Below are 21,153 nucleotides of genomic sequence, written 5' to 3' on the forward strand. Positions count from 1 at the left end.
ACCTGCAGTCCTCAAGCACTACAAGTTGAGTAACACGCTCTCTGTGTGTTAAGTAACAGCAAAGCATTCTGGTTGTCTTTTTACAGGACTTGCGTACAAGAGCTTAGAGTAGGAGCAAAATAGATGTTTATTCTGGTGAGGAGAGCAAGAGACATAAGGCTTCAGAAGGGACATGTTATTTTTCTTGAGTAGTATTTAGAAATCAGAACAATACTCATTCATTTTACCTTCTAAACAGAGCTCAGCTATGAATGTTGAGACACACTGGAAACACACGTGATGATTACAGCTCCCTGGCACAGACCCCAGTAAACTCCTCTCTATACCTGCCCTGTCTTGCCAAACCAAGGCACATGCGCCTCACTGACAAGACTCAGCTGTGTACAAGCACTTGTCCCAAACTGCCACCCAGGTTCACATGTGGGCTCTATTTCTGGTACCTTTTCAAGTCATCCTACCCTTAAAAGCATCAGTGTAAATCCTGCATGTGGACCAGGGTCTGTGGGGTACTTTGCTGCCAAACATGTCTCTAATTTGGATTCTAACTCTTGTCTCTAGGCAAAAGTAGTCATGATTTATAGAAGACAACCGCAAAAACTGCCCAAATGACCTGGATAGCATTCTAAATCACAACCCACTACTAAAAAGCACAGGGTACAGTTTGTTTTTGTAAGTCTGTGAACAGCAGGATGTAGTGATACACATTCTTGTTTTCCATCTATAAGCTATTCCTCACCATTGGATTAGAAATCTCAGTTCATCTGTAAATGAATAACATAAAGTGTGCTAGCCCTGTTTCCATAGTTTGCAGCCCACTGTCTTTACCAACAGGTCTGATGGACAACGTACCTGCATTCCTGGAAGGCATTTCCCTATTTCCAAGTCCAACTTCCTTTCACATATCCCTCCACTTCCAGCCTCTAGTTTGGGGTCAGCTATACTCCCTGTTCCTCTCCATCATCTTGCCCCAGTACCTCCTTCAGCAATAGAGAGGACTATCTCAGGAATGGGTAACACATGACACAGGCAGATTCACTGGACACACTCAATACATTACTGCTTTTGCACATAGCCCATATTGTGAAATCTCCACTGCTTATATACGTATGAAAAGGTTTCTATTCAAGCCCCAGGACACAATCCAGTTCTTAATACGACAAACAGCAGAAACGGAACACGAAACCTTTCCAGATACACTTCTGTATTCTGTGTAACACTCCAAGATTAAGTAATGCCATGGAAAAAGACCAATGCACACAACTTGAGAAGTGGAACCAGCTTCGCTTTCTAACTGTCATTTAAGGACTCACTCAAGGAGGTATGATCCTGGAATCACTGCAGACCTGACCGTGATTTGAACATGGATTTACTCATGCTCCTCTTGAAGTACCAAAGGATGTTTCTTGGTTGACTTCCCTGCACTAACAGCTTATGCATGTGGCTTGAAACAGTAAATGTTAGCTATCTTCATTAACATGTTGTATCTCTTGCCACAATTTGACTCATCTGCTAGTGGCTATGGTACCTCACAGCATCTCAAGTGATGCAATTTGAAGATCATGAACGCTATAGTGTAGAAGACATACTGAAATGTTGTGTTGTTCAGTGAGACCAGTTCTGTCAACAGAGGAAAACAGTCTGCCCCCAAACAATGTTAAGATATATAAAACATTCCACCACCTTTGACTTAGCTGTTTGTCATTTCAAAGGTGAAGAAGTTAACTTTGCCTCTGAGTGATGAGACACGCCAGGTATCCAAAGCATCGTAAATCTCATTATCACTCCTGTATGGAAGCTGGTAATTGGTGCAAGATAATTTAAACAAGCTGTTCTGGTAAGTGCTCCTGCTGAAAATGCACCAGGAAGTGCCTTTTTCATCTAAGCATGAAGGTTAAAACCAGAACAAATGCAAGAATTCAAAGCAAAGCCCAAGCTAAAAGGTTTAAGGGAGCACCACTCCACTAAATCACTGCAAGCACCTAAACCAGGGCAGGAATCTGGTTTTTAGGGACTTTAGGCAAGCAAACATCATGCGAACAGGCAAGACAAAAGGTTCATTGCCACCACAGCTGGAAATAGGGGGACTCCAGTGCTGGAAAGTCTCTGAAGGAAACTCTTTGCTTCTAGCAAGATGAATAATACACCTGGTTCCCTAGTTGTGAGCAAACACTACAAAGGAATAATTAGGAACTATCTGACCTGAAACCCACATGCCCATTACTGTGGTATTTTTCCACCTACTATGGGTGAAACAGAAGATGGGCTGGACCTGGAAGGGGAGGGGTGGAGTGGCAGCACAAGATGCTGATTTATAAAGCCCTGGCAAACGCTGTTCTTTCTCCACAGGCTTTGGACACTGAACCCGTCCTGCCTAAAGGATGCTGAAGTGCAAGCAGAACTGCAGCTAACATCTACTGGGCAGTGGAGAGGGAGCTACAACCTCTGTGAGCTTGTGCACTCCAACAGCCAAAACTGCCCTGAGCCACTTCATTCTCCAGTTGAGCTTTTGCTTTTCATCCAGAGACTTTAGCTTGCCTGTTTCACTCCATCAGGGAAGGAATAAACTCTCCAACATGGTAAAGGTGAGTACACTGTTCACAGAACTGCTACTACTGCATGTGTATTTCTTCTTAAGAACAAGCATTAAGTTTTAATATAGATATCTATATTATAAATATGAGCTAAGTGAAAAATGGAACTGTTTAATGACTAAAATGTTCACTGTAGATGGATATGCGCCTCTGATCCTAAAAAGTAAAGAGATCAGAGTGGATAGGGAAGAATTCTAGGAATGGCTAGTTTCACAATCAACAGCTGCATGAACACCATCCCTTTTGCAATGCCAAAATCTGAGATTTTACGAAAACTTGCAGGTTAAAGGCTATACATAGATCCTGCATAGACATGATCAATAGATTTTACTAACTTCATTGATTTTCTTTATAATTCTCCTCTATCTGCTAAGTTCTCACAATAGAGAGCTGTTTTCTTCCTCTCCTCATCTCTCTACTTTAAGGGGATCTGAAAAGCTGAACAGTTTTTTGGCTAGGATTGTTAAAAAGAGGAGGAGGAGAAGGAGGAAGGTGAAGGAAAAATCTCAATAGAGAAACCAGACTGTGAACCTTCAGTGAGGTAGGAAAAAATAGAACTTCTTATAACAGGCATGCCCTTTATTTGGGATATCTATCACCAAGAAAATTCAAATGCTTTAAGGAAAAGCATTTCAGACTTTTAACTCCCTAAACTACTCGTCAGCTCTTAGCTTTTCCCTTCCTTGAGATAACAATGCCAAGACTTCAACATTCCTCTCATTAAAGGGCATCTGAGGATAAGACACCACTTTAGAGTTCAGAACAATATTAACATGTCCCAGTCCTCTTGTTCTTTTATTGTTGCTTCCATTACTTGAGCTCTCTGGTTTAGTCTGCATGTAACTAAGACATCTACTCTTAACTCATCTGAAATATCATCTCTACAGGAGTACAAACACTGACAAATGCCCTGCAGAGCGTGTATGTACTCATCGCACAGACAGCAGCCTAGGAGCTCTGCTGTCCCACTAGTAGAGCACACCATCAGATAAGATCCAATATGACTCTCATGAAGCTCTGACGCTTAATCCATAAGGAAGCCTCTGAAATGGGGTCAACCAATAGTTCTTTCAAGGCATGGCATGTAGTTTACAAGATAATTAGGATCTGGAACATTATGATTAGGGAAGCTGGTTGAATTAGCAACACAGGAAGTTTGCCCTTCAAACTACAGTATTAAAAGTTAGGAAACAGCTCAATCCCAAGTTATTATCAAAGCAAAACTTTCTCACAGGAAGTTCCCAATGAGTATTTTTCCCTCCCTTTTCCTTTACAAAATCTTTTGCTTTTACACTGATTTCTTCTTGGAGCTGATAAATGATTTAATGGCTTTGAGATCCTGGGGCAGTATTCCTACACTTTGTGTTAGACCATAAAGTACTACAAGTGTTGCACATCCCTAAAGGAATCACGCAATGTACATCTGCTGAAGACCTGCCCATGATTACTGTAACACACGCTGAAGAAACCTCAGGATAAGAAAGGAACTAACACTCTAAGCTGCTAGGAGTAAGAGACAGCAGCAGTGTGTAGCTTGTCTAATAAAGTAGATTTGTCAGGGTTTGACTTCTTTGTGGTACTTTTTACTGCTTCAAGTCCCAGCAGATGCTCCCAACAATGCCAAAACCTTACTTCTTTTACAGAAAAAGTCTGATATTTACTCAGTTGAGATCTATGGGACAAGAGATGTAGAAAAAACAGAGTTCGGAGAAGAGGCAAAGTACAAGGACTTAAAAGGCAACAAGAAACAAAAGAAGACAGAGGACCTTAAGAAAGAACTGGAACTGGTGAGTGTTGCTGAGCTCCTATTACAGCTGACACGACAGACAGCCTCTACCCACTGTCTAAATGAAGTCTGGTGAAGGGAAGTGCTGATGCATGGTCATTTTAACTCAAAATCCTAACACAGGATTCGCTTCCTCATGCCAGAAGAAAGTTGTGCAGGATTAATACCTATAATGAACTGATAACATTCTGTGCCATTGGTGGCTTAATTAAGCTAGAATTATCTCCTCAAAGAGGAGTTACTCCTCAAATGGCATAACTGTAACCAGTATTTCCTGGGAACTGCAATTTGCACAGTGAACCAGGAAACAGATGCTTTGATCCAGGGATTTCTAGTAGATCTGAAAGCACACCTCAGCTTTAAGCACAAAGGTTCCCCCCCCCCCCCCCAGACTAACTGCACTGTACTTCAAGGACACTGTATTAAGCTCAAGAAACTTGTGTTTTGCTACTGGCTTGCTACTGGCCTGCTGGCTGGTCTTGGACAAGTTGCTCGCTCTCTATACTTTTCCATTTCCCAGTATGAAAAATGAAGGTGATTATAGTGACCTCTTCTGAATAGCTCTGAGAACAACTCAGAGGAGACTCTACTCATGGGCCAGATGCTATTTCAAAGGCAAGGAACCCCCAAAATGGGCCATCTGCTTACCCATCATGTTTCCGAGATCTACTCAGTACCAGCTAAATAATTCCCACCGTATCTTTGCCACCAGGGATGTAACATTACTCCCATGTTTCTAAAGAGAAACCAAAGCACAGACAAGTTAATTGACTCATCCAAGTACCAATGAATCATTCTGTGAAAACAATTGTGAGATCTCTCACTTCTTGGCTTCTACATCTCAGTTTGGCACAAGATACAATTAGGTCAATGATACCACAGAGTGTCACTGCAGGGAAAGGAGAACTTTGAGATTTCCCTCTCCCGCACCCTTTTTAACTGTGGTTAGAGTCATTTCATACACCCTGCCTTGTCAATCAAGTGCAAAGACTGCTGTCACACATACCCTGACACCACACTCTTTCTTCAATGAACATACTGCCTGAGGTAGCAAATGTTTGAGTCCTGTAGCATGTAAAGAGGATCTATTTATCTAAAAGCAGCAGAGATATTTGTAACAAGCAGTATTAACATGAAATCTCCATTCTGTTCTTGTGACAGATTTGCTGGAGGAGGGAGCTATTTACAAAAGTGCTCTCCAAAGAAAATTCCATCCTCCAGTGGAAGATATTTTGCTCATCAATATGCAAGTTGCATTTTGTCTATTCATGAAAGTGGGCTATCACACTAGCAACTGGATCCATGGTCCCAGATCCAGGCAGTTTGAACATTCCCTAGATGCTGAAACAAAAACTTCACCATTGTGCTCACTGTCATTTTCTCTTTCTTTTGGAATCCAGGATGACCACAGGCTCAGCACTTCAGAACTGGAGAAAAAGTATGGTACCAGCATCAGCGAAGTAAGTGCACACGGCATCACTAAAAAACTGCCTGAATCAGTTTGCCTCTGGGTTACCCAAAGCTTTCTAGAAGCAGTAGGAAAGCATTCAAACTAACACACTCATATGTGGAGATGCATGCATTCATGCTCCCAATAAAGCCTAAACAAGCCAATGTGCAGAACTGACCTGGATTTAAAGAGGAGCTTCTCTCAAGCCTGAAGAAGCCTGTACTACTGTTCTGAAATCAAAATTCCTGCACAAAACATGACCTCAAAGTTCCCATCAGGACCTCTGCTTTTCTATAGATTTATCCAGTATTTACATTTCACTACAATTCATTTCTCACTGGCAGTGTCTGTAACAGTTCATAGCAAGAGTGCACTGGAAATGATTTTATCCTGAAGGAAACACTAGATTTGAGAAACTATACACCTGAGTCCCTTTGACACCAAGCAATCAGATATCAAAGCAACGTGGTCAGAGTACAGACAAGAATGTCCAGGAACCCACAAACTACAGACTTCTTGGTGGAAATGCAAAAACAGCAGCAAAAGAACCAGTGTCTGGTTTCCCCCAGCTTTCCAAGCACTTAGTACAGGTGTACTTGACAGACAACTGACAGAATGGAAACTCCGAATGGACACAGCCCCAAATCCAATGCTCCAGTAAAGAAATACCTGTTTCTTCCTAGCAGATAACCAATAGTAGCCACTCTGAAATCAGAAAGGTTGGAAGTCAAAGATGCAGGGTGCTACAGCTGATCTGTGAAATGACCAACAACATTTAAGGATAAGCCAGAACCTGTTTTATTGTGACTTCCTTCTAAACATGTCATCTACTGTTGCAGGGTCTCTCCAGTGCAAGAGCAGCACAGATTTTGGCACGGGATGGTCCCAATGCGCTCACTCCTCCCAAAGCCACCCCTGAAATCGTGAAGTTCCTCAAGCAGATGATAGGAGGATTTTCCATTCTCTTATGGATAGGGGCTGTCTTCTCCTGGATTTCATTTGGCATTCAGCTTGCCCAGGGAGCCGAGTCACCCTTTGACAATGTAAGTAGTTGAATAACCGCAGAGTATTGGAACCTGTGACAATCTAAGTAATTTAAATACTACTTCAGTGTTATTCAGTAACTACAAGGAGGCCTTTTATTCTTTCAGGACTCTCCCTCCAGTACTGAATGTTTCTGATAAATGCTCAAATACCTGACATACCGCTCCTGCCTAAGAGTGCCTATTCAAAGGTTTTATAACCACATAATACTTCAGTACTTATAACAGCAAAACTGAAGCCCACAAAGAACTCTGGAGTCTTAGACTCCATTCACTTAGGAGTCACTCTGCTAGGAATACAATTTGTCCAGGTTTGTGTCAGGTATAGTTTAGAGAGAGATGGGAAACTTGCAATTAAAAGCTCTTTTCATACTCAAAAAGCTTTGTTTGATCATTAACTTTGAATGGTCTTTTCTTCAACTGTCTTTTACCCTGACCAAGACCTCATTTTAAGTCTCCTGAAACAAGAGAGAACTCTAATGTATTCTAGCAGAAGAAATGTTGAGTATTTGTCTCAAATTAACCAGATCGTGTCTTTCATTGATCAGCTCTACCTTGGAGTAGTCCTGGCAGTGGTTGTCATCCTCACTGGCATCTTTGCTTACTATCAAGAAGCTAAAAGCACAAACATCATGGCCAGCTTCAGTAAAATGATTCCACAGGTGAGAGCAACCGATGCATTTCATTTGAGACAAGAGCTCATTCTAATAATGCACCTCAAAGTGACTAAAGCACAGCAAGCCTTACCTGAACATACCCCTTGAGGTTTAGAGGATGGCACATTGCTAATTTTTGTCACACTTGTGTCTTTCAGCAAGCTCTGGTCATCAGAGATGGAGAAAAGAAGGAACTGCCAGCAGACCAGCTGGTGGTTGGAGATGTTGTGGAAATCAAGGGTGGAGATAGGATCCCAGCGGACATTCGTCTGACCTTTGCTCAGGGCTGTAAGGTACTTTGAAGAGCATGGGGTATTACAGCTAAAGATTGTCTGTGCACCCAATATGAGTGATTAGAGCTTTAATAAGTCATAATCTTATTAAATCATAGACTGTGATGCTCAGCTCATCTAGGACTAACATCTCCGCTCCCTGAACACTAAAAGCAGCCATTAGGTCCACACCATGTTCTAGCAATGCCCTTTGCAAGGCCAGAGGCAGAAACATCAATAGATCAAGAGTTTCCACAGGCCTGCAGGCAGATCTTCAAACCATGTGTTCTTTCAGGCTGCTACTGAAATGCCAGTGACAGACACACGTCATTGACAGAGCTGAATTCCCACAGAAACAGAATCTTCCAGTGATAACAGCAACTCTCCCAGAGAAAAGGAAACAAGAGATGATGGCCCTGTCACCCATTATTAAATGGGTCACCACCTTGCCTTCTGGGCTAGACATAACTGCATATGACTAACTTTAATCCAGGCATATCTCCGTTTCATTAAAGGTGGACAATTCTTCACTCACAGGGGAATCAGAACCACAGTCTCGCTCCTGTGACTTCACCCATGAGAACCCCCTGGAGACCAGGAACATTGCCTTCTACTCCACCACCTGTGTGGAAGGTATGTACAGAGAAAAGGACTTAAGAGTGGTTCCACTGCAGTCTTTCCACCATTGTGTTAAGAATTGCCAAGTTGCAGATGCTTCTGAGTGCTTGTGGATGCTCCTGTGTGAGGGCTCTGCACACATAAAGGGGTTGGTTGTTCCTATTCTCAACACTCAAAGGTATGTGTGTCATACCTGACGGTCTGTCTGCTACAAGACTGTACAGTGCCCAGGCTAGCACTACAGTCCTACTGCAATGCAATTAAATACTCTAATAAAAAAGCTTCACATTTTCCTTTCTCTTCACCAACATGTAAGATTTCTAAGTGGAAGAATGTAATTCTGGGTGAAGTCTCAGTCACACTAAGGCTGAGAAGGGTCTTTGTCTGGGTTCAGAATACAGGAGCAGTCTCTCCTGGAGTTGAGAGTCTTATTTCTTTAGTATTTTACTGACAGGGGTTTATGACAGTATTTTATCTCTTCATCTCTCCAGGCACTGCTACTGGCATTGTAATCAACACAGGGGATCGCACTATCATCGGGAGGATTGCCTCCCTCACCTCAGGAGTAGGAAATGACAAAACACCCATTGCTATTGAGATAGAACATTTCGTCTACCTGGTGGCAGGAGTAGCCATTTCCATTGGTGTTCTGTTCTTCATTATATCTGTCTCTATGCGATATAAAATTCTGGACTCTCTCATCTTTCTAATTGGCATCATTGTGGCAAATGTGCCAGAGGGACTGCTAGCCACAGTAACAGTAAGTCTATGTTTGAATTCACTGGTTGCCTCTGTAATAATCTTAAGTCATCATCACTGTTCATCACTCCTAAATCATTACAGTACAACACTAGCCAGTGAAGAACTGACTATTAAGTGACTATTAAGTGACTGAATTTGAGATAGCGGTGGTTTATTCCATGAAACTGGAATTCTGGCATAACTAATCTTATAATAATTAATCTTCAAAGCTGCAGCACAACCATCCAGTTTGAAACAAGGTTCTTCAAGTACTGTTCTCCCTGAATTGCTAACCAGCAGAATAATGTGACTCATTTCCCTACAACCTGCTCCTATTTGTACCCTAAAAGTCACATTCCTCTTAATAACACATATAAGGCAGCACTAATAATATCCTTGGCTGAGAAGAGAACCATTTCAGGATTCATTAAGTTATTGACTGGGAGCTCCCCCCCCAGTACAGGTTCTTCCATCTAAAACCTCCTCTAGACTGATATAACATTCTTATTTCTATTAGTGGGTTCTTCTCAGCAGCAAATGTGCTGGTTACAGCCAAACATCTGATCTCAATGATGCTATTACAAAAGATAATTCTTTCTAAAGCTCTCTTCCTAAAAGAAAACCCATCCCAAAACGAGCACAACCCCCCCAGCAGAAGTATGTACTCCCAATGCATCAGTCTCTAACTGTGCCTCACTGATAGCGACCTGAACTTCTTTACTTCTGCCAGGTGAGTCTGTCTCTGACAGCCAAGCGGATGGCGAAGAAGAACTGCTTGGTGAAGAACTTGGAGGCTGTAGAAACGCTTGGCTCTACCTCTGTCATCTGTTCTGACAAGACAGGGACCCTCACACAAAACAGGATGACGGTTGCTCACCTCTGGTTTGATAATCAGATCTACTCAGCTGACACCAGTGAAGATCAAACAAGTAAATATGGCAGGGGGGGGCAGATCTGGGAAGGGGCAACTACCTGGATCAAAGCTCCATATCTACCAGCTGTCAAACTGATGTCAATGGGAACGTCTTTAGCTAGATAGTCCAGACATGTCTGTCTTCCATGCATAAGTGTAGTGTGCAGTAGCAAAGTCACTTAGTTATGCAGAGGTGTGAAAAACTGAATTAATATCTGAATTTGACTCACACAAATAAGTCTGGAGGAGGTTCTGATCCAAATCCTTTTGCTGACAGCAAATTTAGTTGGGAAATAAACCGAGAACTGTCATGTTTTGTCATGTCTATGATTCTATGTAACCCAGAACTGCTAACTGACGGATGTAAGGGTCTGCATCAAATTGGTTTTCTGTAACAGAACCTCTCAAAAGAACAGTTTTCTTCTGCAAATGATTCAATCCTGTTGTTTCAAACTTAAGTTTCTACTTCCATCATGTAACATGCTAAAGGACACAATGTGTATTTTGCTTCTTCTCAGCCCAGCCTTTTGATCAGAGTTCTCCATCATGGACAGCATTATCAAAGATTGTAACTCTCTGCAACCGGGCAGAATTCAGACCAGGACAGGAGAATCTCCCCATAATGAAGGTACCGCCTACTGCACACCAGCTTATTTCTCCTCCTCTGAAACAGTAATACATGAAGTTGTTCTGTTTGGCTTTAGTAATCACCTTGATTTTATTACATTAATCTCCTAAGTTACTATTTATAGTAGTATCACTGCTATACACTCACAAAAAGTTTAAGATGGGAAAGAAATCCAAACAGCCAAGAACAACTATACATTGGAAAAAGAACACACTAGTAATTACTATACTATTAAAAGTCATCTGATTCCATGCATCAGTCAGTTCACCCATACATGCCTGCTGCTATGCTATAGCTGCATTACAGAGCCACCACAAAAACCTGAAAGTGATCACAAATCAGCTTTCACAGTGTCAAACACTAATTTCACCTCTGCTGTAGCAAAGATGCCCCACATTTCTACTGTAATACTTTTCCAGGAGGACCTGAATATAGCAGTGTAGATTCATTGCTGCTTAAGCACAAAACCTGTTACAGAATCATGCAAGCTCCTCTGGTGGAAGTGCAAAATTCTGTGTGCTATAACCAGTTTCTTCTGTTGTGCGCACAGAGAGTTGTGGTAGGTGATGCCTCTGAAACTGCTCTGCTGAAATTTGCTGAAGTCATTTTGGGTGATGTTATGAATATTAGAGCACAGAACAAGAAAGTGGCTGAGATTCCTTTCAACTCTACCAACAAATTCCAGGTATGTTTCATTCTTAGAGATTATGCCAGATTGTTTCCGACTCAAAACCATTTCTATCACTGGGTCTAATGCAACTATTTGTGACCTGGGAATCTTAATGGGGTAATTCAGTGACAGAGGAAATTTAAGCTATAATAACCAAAGTTCATTCTATTTGATGGAATGTATGATAACCTCGTGGAGAAGAAGAAACGTTACTTCAATGCCAAGTGACCCAAACTAGAAACAAACGAGGGTCACATATGCTCTTTCAAATCATTTCCTATCTCTGGCACACAGCTTTCCATTCACAAGACTGACGATCCCAATGACAAACGCTTCCTGCTGGTGATGAAAGGCGCCCCGGAGAGGATTTTGGAGAGATGCAGCACCATCATGATCAACGGCAAAGAAGAACCACTGGACAGTGAAAAGGCAGAAGCTTTCCAAACAGCATACATGGAGCTGGGGGGCATGGGAGAGAGAGTGCTGGGTGAGTCCAACTAAAGGGACTATCAGAGAACTGCGGTGTAAAACGAGGGTTTAAACCTTGGTGCAATCTAGTGCATTTGGAATTCATTCCTGCTGTACTAGAGGGGAGAAAGGAAAGCATACAGCCTCCTGAGCAGAGTTTTAAAAGCACACTGATGTACTCCAAGATATCTGTGGCAGAGATACCCTTACTGCTCTTAGACTGATGTTGATCTGCCACACTGAAGAGCCAAAAAACCCCATGAGTAATCCACAAAAGAAACCACTCTTCCCTGCTGGTATTATCCCTATCTTTGCCACATGGAACACTGACTCTGTATGAACTTTGATGTGAAGGTTACAATGGCAGGTCAAAAGAAATCCTCCATAAAAAGCTGTTGGTTAAAGTCACTGGGGTTCTATGGACGAGAGCAAAGCCTGAAGCTATAGAACAAGTTCTCTTTCTTCCACTACTTCTTGTACACCACATGAACACAAGTTTCGTTTCAGGTTTCTGCCATTTGTACCTGCCTGAAAACGAGTTTCCAGACACCTACTTGTTCGACACAGATTCCATGAACTTCCCAACCTCCAACCTGTGCTTTGTTGGGCTCTTATCTATGATTGACCCACCTCGCTCCACAGTGCCAGATGCTGTCTCAAAATGCCGCAGTGCTGGGATCAAGGTAGGGATTTTACAGTGAAAAATGCAGTGATTCTACAGAAAGATTCTTGATAACGAAGCTTTTAAGATCTTCCACCACATTGTCATTGAGTGTCTCTCTAGCTACAACTACCAAAAGCCTAAATACTTGTTAATACCATTCTACAATTGTAACTTAAAGGCCATGAGAGACAAAACAATTTAAGTGGGAATTGAATGATGGGAACCCTATCATGGAACCCCAAAATGGAAAGCCAAAGTGGGAAAGCTCAGATACCATCTCATCAGATCCATTTCTAGAATACAGAACCCATGCCAGCTAGACTTATTGTAAACAGAATAAGGTTACAGAAACAGTTCTGAGGACACAGGGCTACGACTGATAAGAACTTCTATGCATAAGTATCACTAATCTCAAACTGTTCAAGTATAACCTGAAGCAGTACTTCTCCTAATTCACTCCCAGGGGACCCACAAGTGCCTCTCTGCCTAGAGCTGAGAGTTCAATCTTGCTAAAGAAAGGAAAAACAGTATTTGGAATTACCCATCCCAGATGAGTCCCAATCCTGGGGACATTTTCTATAGTGTGAAGACAGGTCTGGCAACTTTCCTTCAACAAAACCAAGAAAAAAAATGTGTTTGATCTGTGAGGACACCGCCGTCACAAGGATCTGTTTTACAAAGCAATATTCTAATGAACCCTCACCTTTGAGTATACTTACTAGAAATCCTTACAAAAAGGCTTCTTTATTCTGCATTATTCTAACCCTGCTGCCTGTCACAAGTTCTTTCTTTACAGCCCTGATAAACTATCACCAATAACAAGAGATCCAGAGCTAAGTAATTACTGGCCATAATCTGATACTGCTATGTACATAGCACACATTTCCATGTTCAGATTCCGAACTGCTTCCTGGTCTACAACAACCGAGCTATTTCCCCTTATCTGGCTCCAGCCACTGCACACACATCCGCTTGTCCCTTCCCCAGGTTATCATGGTTACTGGTGACCACCCCATCACGGCCAAAGCCATTGCCAAGAGTGTGGGCATCATCTCAGCCACCAGCGAGACCATGGAAGATATTGCCAAGCGCCTCAACATCCCTGTTGACCAAGTCAACTGGCGGTAAGAGCAGACAGACTGCAGGGGCTACCCAGGGGGTTAGCATCTGAAAGCCAAAATGCTTTTCTGTTTCTTTATCTATCCATCCAGCATGTCACCTCTACCTAAATAACCATGTGTCTAGGTCAGTGGCTCTCTCCTCTGACAAAACTCAGCAAATTATACTTGGCAGATCTCGCTGGACTTTGCTGTCACTGCCCATTTGACAAAACACACATGTGAAAAGCAAAGTGCAGAATCACACAACCCAAGGACCATCAGTCCCAATTCTTCTTTCAGCCATTAAATATGACAAAAATAACATCACAAAAGATAAAAGCTCTTTGCAGAAAAGATGTCCTCCTCCACTGTCCACCCTCCCACTGAGAGCCCTCTTTAAAAATGCTTTTCCTGCTGTTCTGTCTGCTCAAGAAGCTTCAATGACTCCCCTCCGTGTCCAGGTAACTGTAATTCACTCTGGATTTCAACAGCGGCCTTCATTCAGCACCTGCTGATTAACAACTAGTGCTTCTGAAATTAACTCCATTTGTGCTCTCTTTACTATCTGCATCCATTCTATGAGTGCACTATTTTTATCTCAGCAATTTTGTTGGAGAATTTACCCAGCTTTCCCATGGCTCTTACAGAGAAGCTACAGCAGCAGTAGTTAATGGGACGGAGCTGAAGGACATGAGCTTGCAGCAGCTGGATGAAATCCTGTGTAACCACTCAGAGATAGTCTTTGCTCGGACATCACCCCAACAGAAACTGATTATAGTTGAAGGCTGCCAAAGGCAGGTAAGAGGTGTACAAGGGTAGACACAGATATATGTCTGTAAGGTGTTCATGAGGCAGATATCATACCCGAAGTGAAAGGGTGGAAGCCAATTTCCAGCGCTCTCTAGGTTCTGTATACTCTTTCTACTGTGCAAGAGCATTATCTAACAAGAGTGCCACAAACACTGCCTGGACAGAGTCCAAGCTACTCAGATTCCTGTTCCAGACTCCAAACTCCTACTGACAAACCAAGCTTTTCCCAAGTTCAACTGGCTTGGAGCTGTACCAGGGTCTGCCTTTTGCATATAAATCAGGGAAGCTGCTGCACTGCACATGAAGGCTCCTGGGCAGAGACTGTTTGGGAATGAGCCTTCCCTCAGGAATTCTTTGAACCCAGATACAAACAACATGTTACCACAGCCTCCCATCTTAATCTCTTGTGGCCGTTTAGACCTATGCACATCCCGCCCACAGGAATGTTTAGAAGTGAAAGGGTTTAGTGCTGGACTTGGGAGTGGTGGGTTCAATCTTAAAGGTCCTTTTCCATCCCAAATGACTCCATGATTCTAAGGTATGAATCCCTCAAAACATCACAGCATGATTAATGTAGGACCAAGCCTTATCTGCGTTCCTTTCAAAGCTGTGAAACAATGCACAGGAAGCATGATTTAAGGAGGTTGTCCCATTGGCAATCTGACATACAGGAGCATGGAGGGCAGCCAGTGCAAGAGGCAGAAGGGAAAGAAATTACATGTGTAGAGCTCTGAAAGAGATTCAAACTGTCATCAGAAGATTCTCCCCTCAGATATGCCATCTCCAAGTAGATGCTGTGAGTTGAAAGCCACGTGGCTGCTGTGCCTGAACTCTGCAGAGGAGGAGATATGGTACAAGACATTGTTTTATGCTAAGCTTTCCAGTCAGCATTATCAGCTCTTTGGGTTTAAGACCTGCTTTCAGGACATGTAAAAAATAAGGATAAAGTCTCCACATTTCATCCTTTCTGAATGGCCTGTGGCAAACGTGTTCTGCACTGCTCAGACACCAACACTCCTCCTACATTTGCCTCTTTAACTGATGAAAAGGAACATCCTCCCCCCTCAACTCAAGCCAGCCAGTCTACACGCTATGTTTAGTACTTAGAGCTTATAAGCCCTTCTGCACATGGCAATATTTATAGGTAGTGACACTGTGCTAAATCCCCCCACGGACAGGACATTCAGTATTTGTGTTAATCAGTTTGTCAGGCTTTTTTCCTCACTCAGAGCATTCTGTATTGCTAGCAAGCCAGGAACTTCAGCATCAACTTTTGTTATCTGCAGTGGAAGATAGCCAAGAAACCAAGTTGAATAATCAGGTTTTTCCATCTTTCGGATTACTAGTGCAATTCTAGCCTAGAAAGGCAATGTCCAGAAGTTGTTGGGATGACAGCGGGCACTAGCTGAACAGTGGCATGACTTACAAATGAAATGAAAACTTACTGATTCTATAAGAACTTCACGAAAGAGAAGACAAGGACAGAACAGATTCTCCACCTGATTCCCCACAGATGATCCTCTGTCTTCCCCCTTATATTCCATAGAAAGCAATGATCAGATTGTGTTTTATGTGCATCTTACTGGAAGTCTACTCTCTAGGATGTAGGAAATCGTATCCCTGAATTTCCTGAATAGTTCTTCCAGAGATTTAAAGACCTAGAATGTGACTATCCTTAGGGGAAGACAGCACCATCTCCTCACAAAACCCACATCTGGATCCTTTTGTGTGTTCCAGGGAGCAGTCGTTGCTGTGACTGGAGATGGAGTCAATGACTCCCCAGCTCTTAAAAAAGCAGATATTGGAATTGCTATGGGCATTGCTGGCTCTGACGCAGCTAAAAACGCAGCTGATATGGTCCTGCTGGATGATAACTTTGCTTCTATTGTCACGGGAGTGGAGGAAGGTAAAAATAACGTTGCTATCCCCTTTCTCAGCTGAAAGCTGCTGACAGCCGCACAGCACTGCTGGGGCCTCCTGACCCTTCCCCTCCTGGTTCACCCCCGTCTTCTTTCTGACTTTGGAAATGGGATTTTGATATGTGGAAAAAAAGGGAATTAAATCCATTTAGAACACGGCAATCAGACAACAAGTGAATCATCCCTCCCCTCTCACAGACAGCATCGGTCTGCTGTCCCTGCTTGTTCACAATCCAGACAAAAGTACTTCCCATCTTGATCCTATGCAGTTCTGAGCCTCACAAAGACACAAGTTGCTTTCTCTACATTTTCACTCTATTACTTGCTCACACATCACCTTCACCATGCTCCACCTACGACAGTAACACATATTCCACTCTTCTCCCACCATAAAGAGCTTACGGTGCCCATTAAAGCTACAGTGTATTGTGCACAGGGACTTTTCCCTCAATCTTTGTGATTGAAAGAGATTTTTAAGTTTTCATTTCAGTTTTCAGAAGTCTCGATGCGAAGTAGGTTGGTATTTAAAAGAACAGACCCAAAATATATGAAGAAAGTAGACAGAAGCAGTAAATGTTTTCACTTAATTTAGTTGAAGCCTGACCTTTTCCTTTGGAAAGCACTGATGACAATTAGCTTTTACACAAGTGTTTCTTTTTCCTCCAGGCCGCCTCATCTTTGACAACCTAAAGAAAACAATTGCCTACACCCTGACTAAGAATATTGCTGAGCTCTGTCCCTTTCTCATCTACATTATTGCCAGCATCCCACTGCCCATTGGCACTATCACCATCTTATTCATCGACCTGGGCACGGACATTGTAAGTTGGGGTCTTTGTAAGTTATTTTCTGCTGAAATCTCATGCCATGTGTGAGGGGCTGGGTGCAAGGGGACATGTAGAACACAGGAAGATTTAGTTGCCTTGCCCTGCAGCTAAATAACAAGCTGATGAAAGAGCAGAGGGCTAGATTAAAAGCAGCCATACCTGGATATACACAGAGATGAAGAGTAGAAAGGAAAACCTGTGGAGAGGGAGCAGAAAGAAAAGACTTCTGATCCATGCTGACAAGCAAACTTAGCATGCAAAATACAGTGTGTTTCAAGCAGCAGATCATACAGATTGCTGCAGTTACTGTAGGGGATGAATACCAGACATTTTATTAGAGCTCAGCCCAGGGGAGCTGAAAAGACCCTTTAATATTTTCAGGCTCCTCTAGCCCTTTGTATTGTCCTATGATCATCAGACCCATGAAACAGTTTCAGACTTCCCTCAAGTCCTTTACACATGTCAAAGGGATGCTACACAGATCGTTTCATTTGTTCTGTGTATAGTGACAAGGCAGGGTACAGCAACAGAACCACCCAAGAAAAGAAACCCTTCTGATAAGCATCTGAGCAGCAAACACTGGCACCAAAACTCTGATTGTTTATTTGTGTCCTAGATCCCCTCTGTTGCATTAGCCTACGAAAAAGCTGAGAGTGACATCATGAACAGGAGGCCTCGTAACAAAAGGAAAGACAGGCTGGTGAATGAGCAGCTCGCTATATACTCCTACCTGCAGATTGGTACGTTGGCCTGTTCTCTGAACTCTTGTGTCAACAGAGCAAGTTTAACTGATTCATTTGTTAGGAAAGGGGGACTGAAACTCAACCCCTTCCCCAGGCACACTGACTAACTCATTCCAGTTGCTCATTAGTCAACAATATAACAGGTTTTTATCTAGGGATCAAGAACCTTAGAGCACCAACAGCTCTAAAACTACCTTTAGATGCATGGCGAGTTTCATGCTATAGGAAACAGATCAACACTGATATCCCGCACGTTCCCCCATGCTCCTAAATTTGGCTTCTTCCTCATTTCTCCCTCTCTGCTTTTGCAGGTATCATGCAGTCAGTGGGAGCCTTTGTAACCTATTTTACTGTGTATGCTGAACAAGGCTTCCTCCCTTCCACGCTGCTCGGAGTGCGAGTCAACTGGGAGAACAACGCCATAAATGACTTTGAGGATTCGTATGGACAGGAATGGGTAAAGCAGCACTGAAACATCCCTGGCACTGCCTCTGTCCTCAGAAAGAAAGGATTAGGGAAAGAGAGAGATTTAAATGCAACAAGAATTAGTTTCCATCTAATGGCCCTTCAGGACTCTTTAGAGCTTCCTGCCACCCAACCCTTTCATCACACTCTATTCTTTCATCCATTCTTTCACAATTTGCCACTTTCTGATTCAAAGCCTCTGGATATGCACCTTCTTCTCTGGACTTTATGGTTAGCCCCATCATAATCGCTCAGCCCTGCTTCTGAACAGCACTACTGTGAAGTACTTTGCAGCCTCTTACTCCCCCTCACTCATTCTGCAGGACTCACAAGACACAGGAGCCATGAATAAATCAATATAAATACCTCTTTGTACCAAGCTCGTGCTTCAGCCTTATGATTCATCATCAGACTAGGACAACTGGCCAAAATCTGATCGTTATATATCTAAATCAGAAATAACTCTGCATTCACACCTTAGTAACTGAAATCCCACTATAAAGGTTTGCAGTCACCTACACAAGATACAAGTATCTGATAGAACACAGTTTAATTTTCCCTTTGCTTTGCAGACTAAATACCAGAGGACGTACCTGCAGTGGACTGGCTACACTGCCTTTTTTGTCAGCATCACCATTCAGCAAGTTGCTGACTTGATCATCAGGAAAACACGAAGAAATTCCATTTTCCAGCAGGGTCTTTTCAGGTCAGTTTTGCAGGCATTTTACCCAACACATGAGAGGATAAGTTAGCTCACTACTAATTGTAGAAGGCACTGCACTACACTTCTACACTAGATCACTGATTTAGTTCGCTCACATCCAGCCTTTGTTCAAAGACAAGATCTGGCTCCAAGCAATTGCAAATCTCAGACAAGCCTTTTACACACCTCCCCCTTTCCTCCTTCATGATAGAGGCTTTCTTTAAAGAAAAACATACCAGTTACTCTGAAAATTCATCAGCTTAAAATTAACTCTCCATTCATCAAATTGTCAACTACAGAAAAGGGAATTTCCTCTCCAGGTTATTAACTTCCTTGTGTAGTGATCAATAGACAGAACATTTAAGCTTCTCCAAGTGAACAGAGCCTCTGAGGACATACTACTGGACAAACCCTCTAAGGTAGTGCTGGCTTCCCTCTGCACGTTCAATCCCATGGAAGCCAGGGAGTTAAAAGCATCTAGTGGGACAGAGACCACACATAACAGTTGGCACTTGGAGTATTTCTGACAGGAAAGCAGATTGTTTTCCTTTACCTGCAGGCACAGAGCCTACACCTCTGTGTATTTCCTTCTTGCATTTACACGTGAGGCACCACGTGCAAATGCACGGTGCAGCCAAAAAACACCACTAACACACACTGCATGTCTAAAGCTTTAATCTAGGTAGCTCAGGAATGCTACCAGGAAAGACAGAGGCATATGGAGTATAAGACAGTGCCCCAGAGTCTGCCACTCGTGTCATGCTCATCATCTGGTGTGTATCATTCCAGCTGGCTCCAGAGCACAGCCACAACACTGGATGTGGCACAGCCTTTGCATCAGTGCTTTATGCATGGACAGAGGCATGTAACCCTTCTTCTTTGGTTCTCTTGCAGGAACAAAGTCATCTGGGTGGGTATATTTTCCCAGATAGGAATTGCTCTGATTCTTACCTATGGTCTGGGACACGTTACAGCCCTGAACTTCACACCACTGAGGTGAGTGTCAATGCCAGTGTACTGCCCTTGCCCTCCAGGGACAAACACACATGGACTTGACATCCTGCCAGCAGCTGACAAACAGGAGGAGGATGCCCATGGAGTATGGTTTAAGGAGAAATATTTAACATATTCAGTAATAAATATGCAATAATAAAGTGTTCAGGTTGGACAGGGCTTGGAGCAACCTGGTCTAATGGAAGGTGTCCCTCCCCATGGAACTAGATGAGCTTTAATGTCCCTTCCAACCCAAACCAGTGTGATTCATTATGAAGAACAGGGTGGACAATTTCTTGGCCAAAAAGGGTATTATTTGCATAGCTTCCACAAAAAAAAAAAAAAGCAGCACTACTTTTTCTACTAGATTTACTACCAAGGATTCAGAAACCTTCTTGTGTAGGTGATATTTTTCCAGGATTCCCAATATTTTGGCAAGATTTAGATATTTTACCCAAGCAACCTTTATTTTAAATATATCACTGTAAAAAACGTCCCTTTTTCCTTCAATCTTCAGAGGCTGTAGCACCATCAGGCAGCATTTCCTTCTCATCAGTGTCTGAAATAGCTTCATTCAGCTCATTCATTTTTCTCCCACTCCCAGGTTTCAGTACTGGTTTGTGGCTGTACCATTTGCCATCTTGATATGGGTCTACGATGAAGTCCGCAAGCTCTTCATCAGAAGATACCCAGGCAGTAAGTAGAGTTCTCTCTAGTATTTCAATATAAGATGTTCTTTGCTACCCTTTCACTCATACACCCACTTTAGCTGCTGCTGACAGGTAAATTGCTTAAAAACAGATCATTTGTTCCCAATTTTCCTTTCCAAGGAAAATATAACTAATTTCCCTGTCTCCTCTCTCCTATTGCAGGCTGGTGGGACAAGAACATGTATTATTAAAACATGTCCTCATCACTGGTCTTCTTCCTCCTTGTGGAGAACTCCTCCCCCTCCTGACAAAGCCTCTGCTGCTTGAATGTCCTGTCTGTGCAATATCAAGCATGGGTTCGCCCCATGACAGGGGTGAAGGAATTTCATGAATATAAGAAGAAATAAGGACTTCAGAGGTTGATGAATCACCTCCCACTGTAC

The 21,153-nt window shown here is 42.7% G+C and overlaps 1 protein-coding gene across 1 annotated transcript; it reads left to right on the top strand.

Annotated features, from left to right (window-relative positions):
* Positions 1-2,573: 2,573 nt before the first annotated feature.
* ATP12A (ATPase H+/K+ transporting non-gastric alpha2 subunit) lies at positions 2,574-20,961 on the top strand (the record flags this gene model as incomplete). The annotated part of the gene is made up of 23 exons (XM_080631638.1): positions 2,574-2,582; positions 4,235-4,378; positions 5,778-5,837; positions 6,667-6,870; positions 7,419-7,532; positions 7,685-7,819; positions 8,314-8,431; positions 8,908-9,176; positions 9,888-10,086; positions 10,589-10,698; positions 11,249-11,383; positions 11,663-11,855; positions 12,344-12,519; positions 13,488-13,624; positions 14,248-14,398; positions 16,148-16,316; positions 16,996-17,150; positions 17,773-17,896; positions 18,211-18,356; positions 18,937-19,070; positions 19,962-20,063; positions 20,665-20,756; positions 20,933-20,961. The coding sequence occupies 23 exons, from the start codon at positions 2,574-2,576 to the stop codon at positions 20,959-20,961; spliced, it is 3,105 nt and encodes a 1,034-aa protein (XP_080487764.1).
* Positions 20,962-21,153: the final 192 nt, after the last annotated feature.

This window comes from Psittacula echo (assembly GCF_963264785.1).
Source record: "Psittacula echo genome assembly, chromosome: 18".
NCBI classification, from domain to species: Eukaryota; Metazoa; Chordata; class Aves; order Psittaciformes; family Psittacidae; genus Psittacula; species Psittacula echo.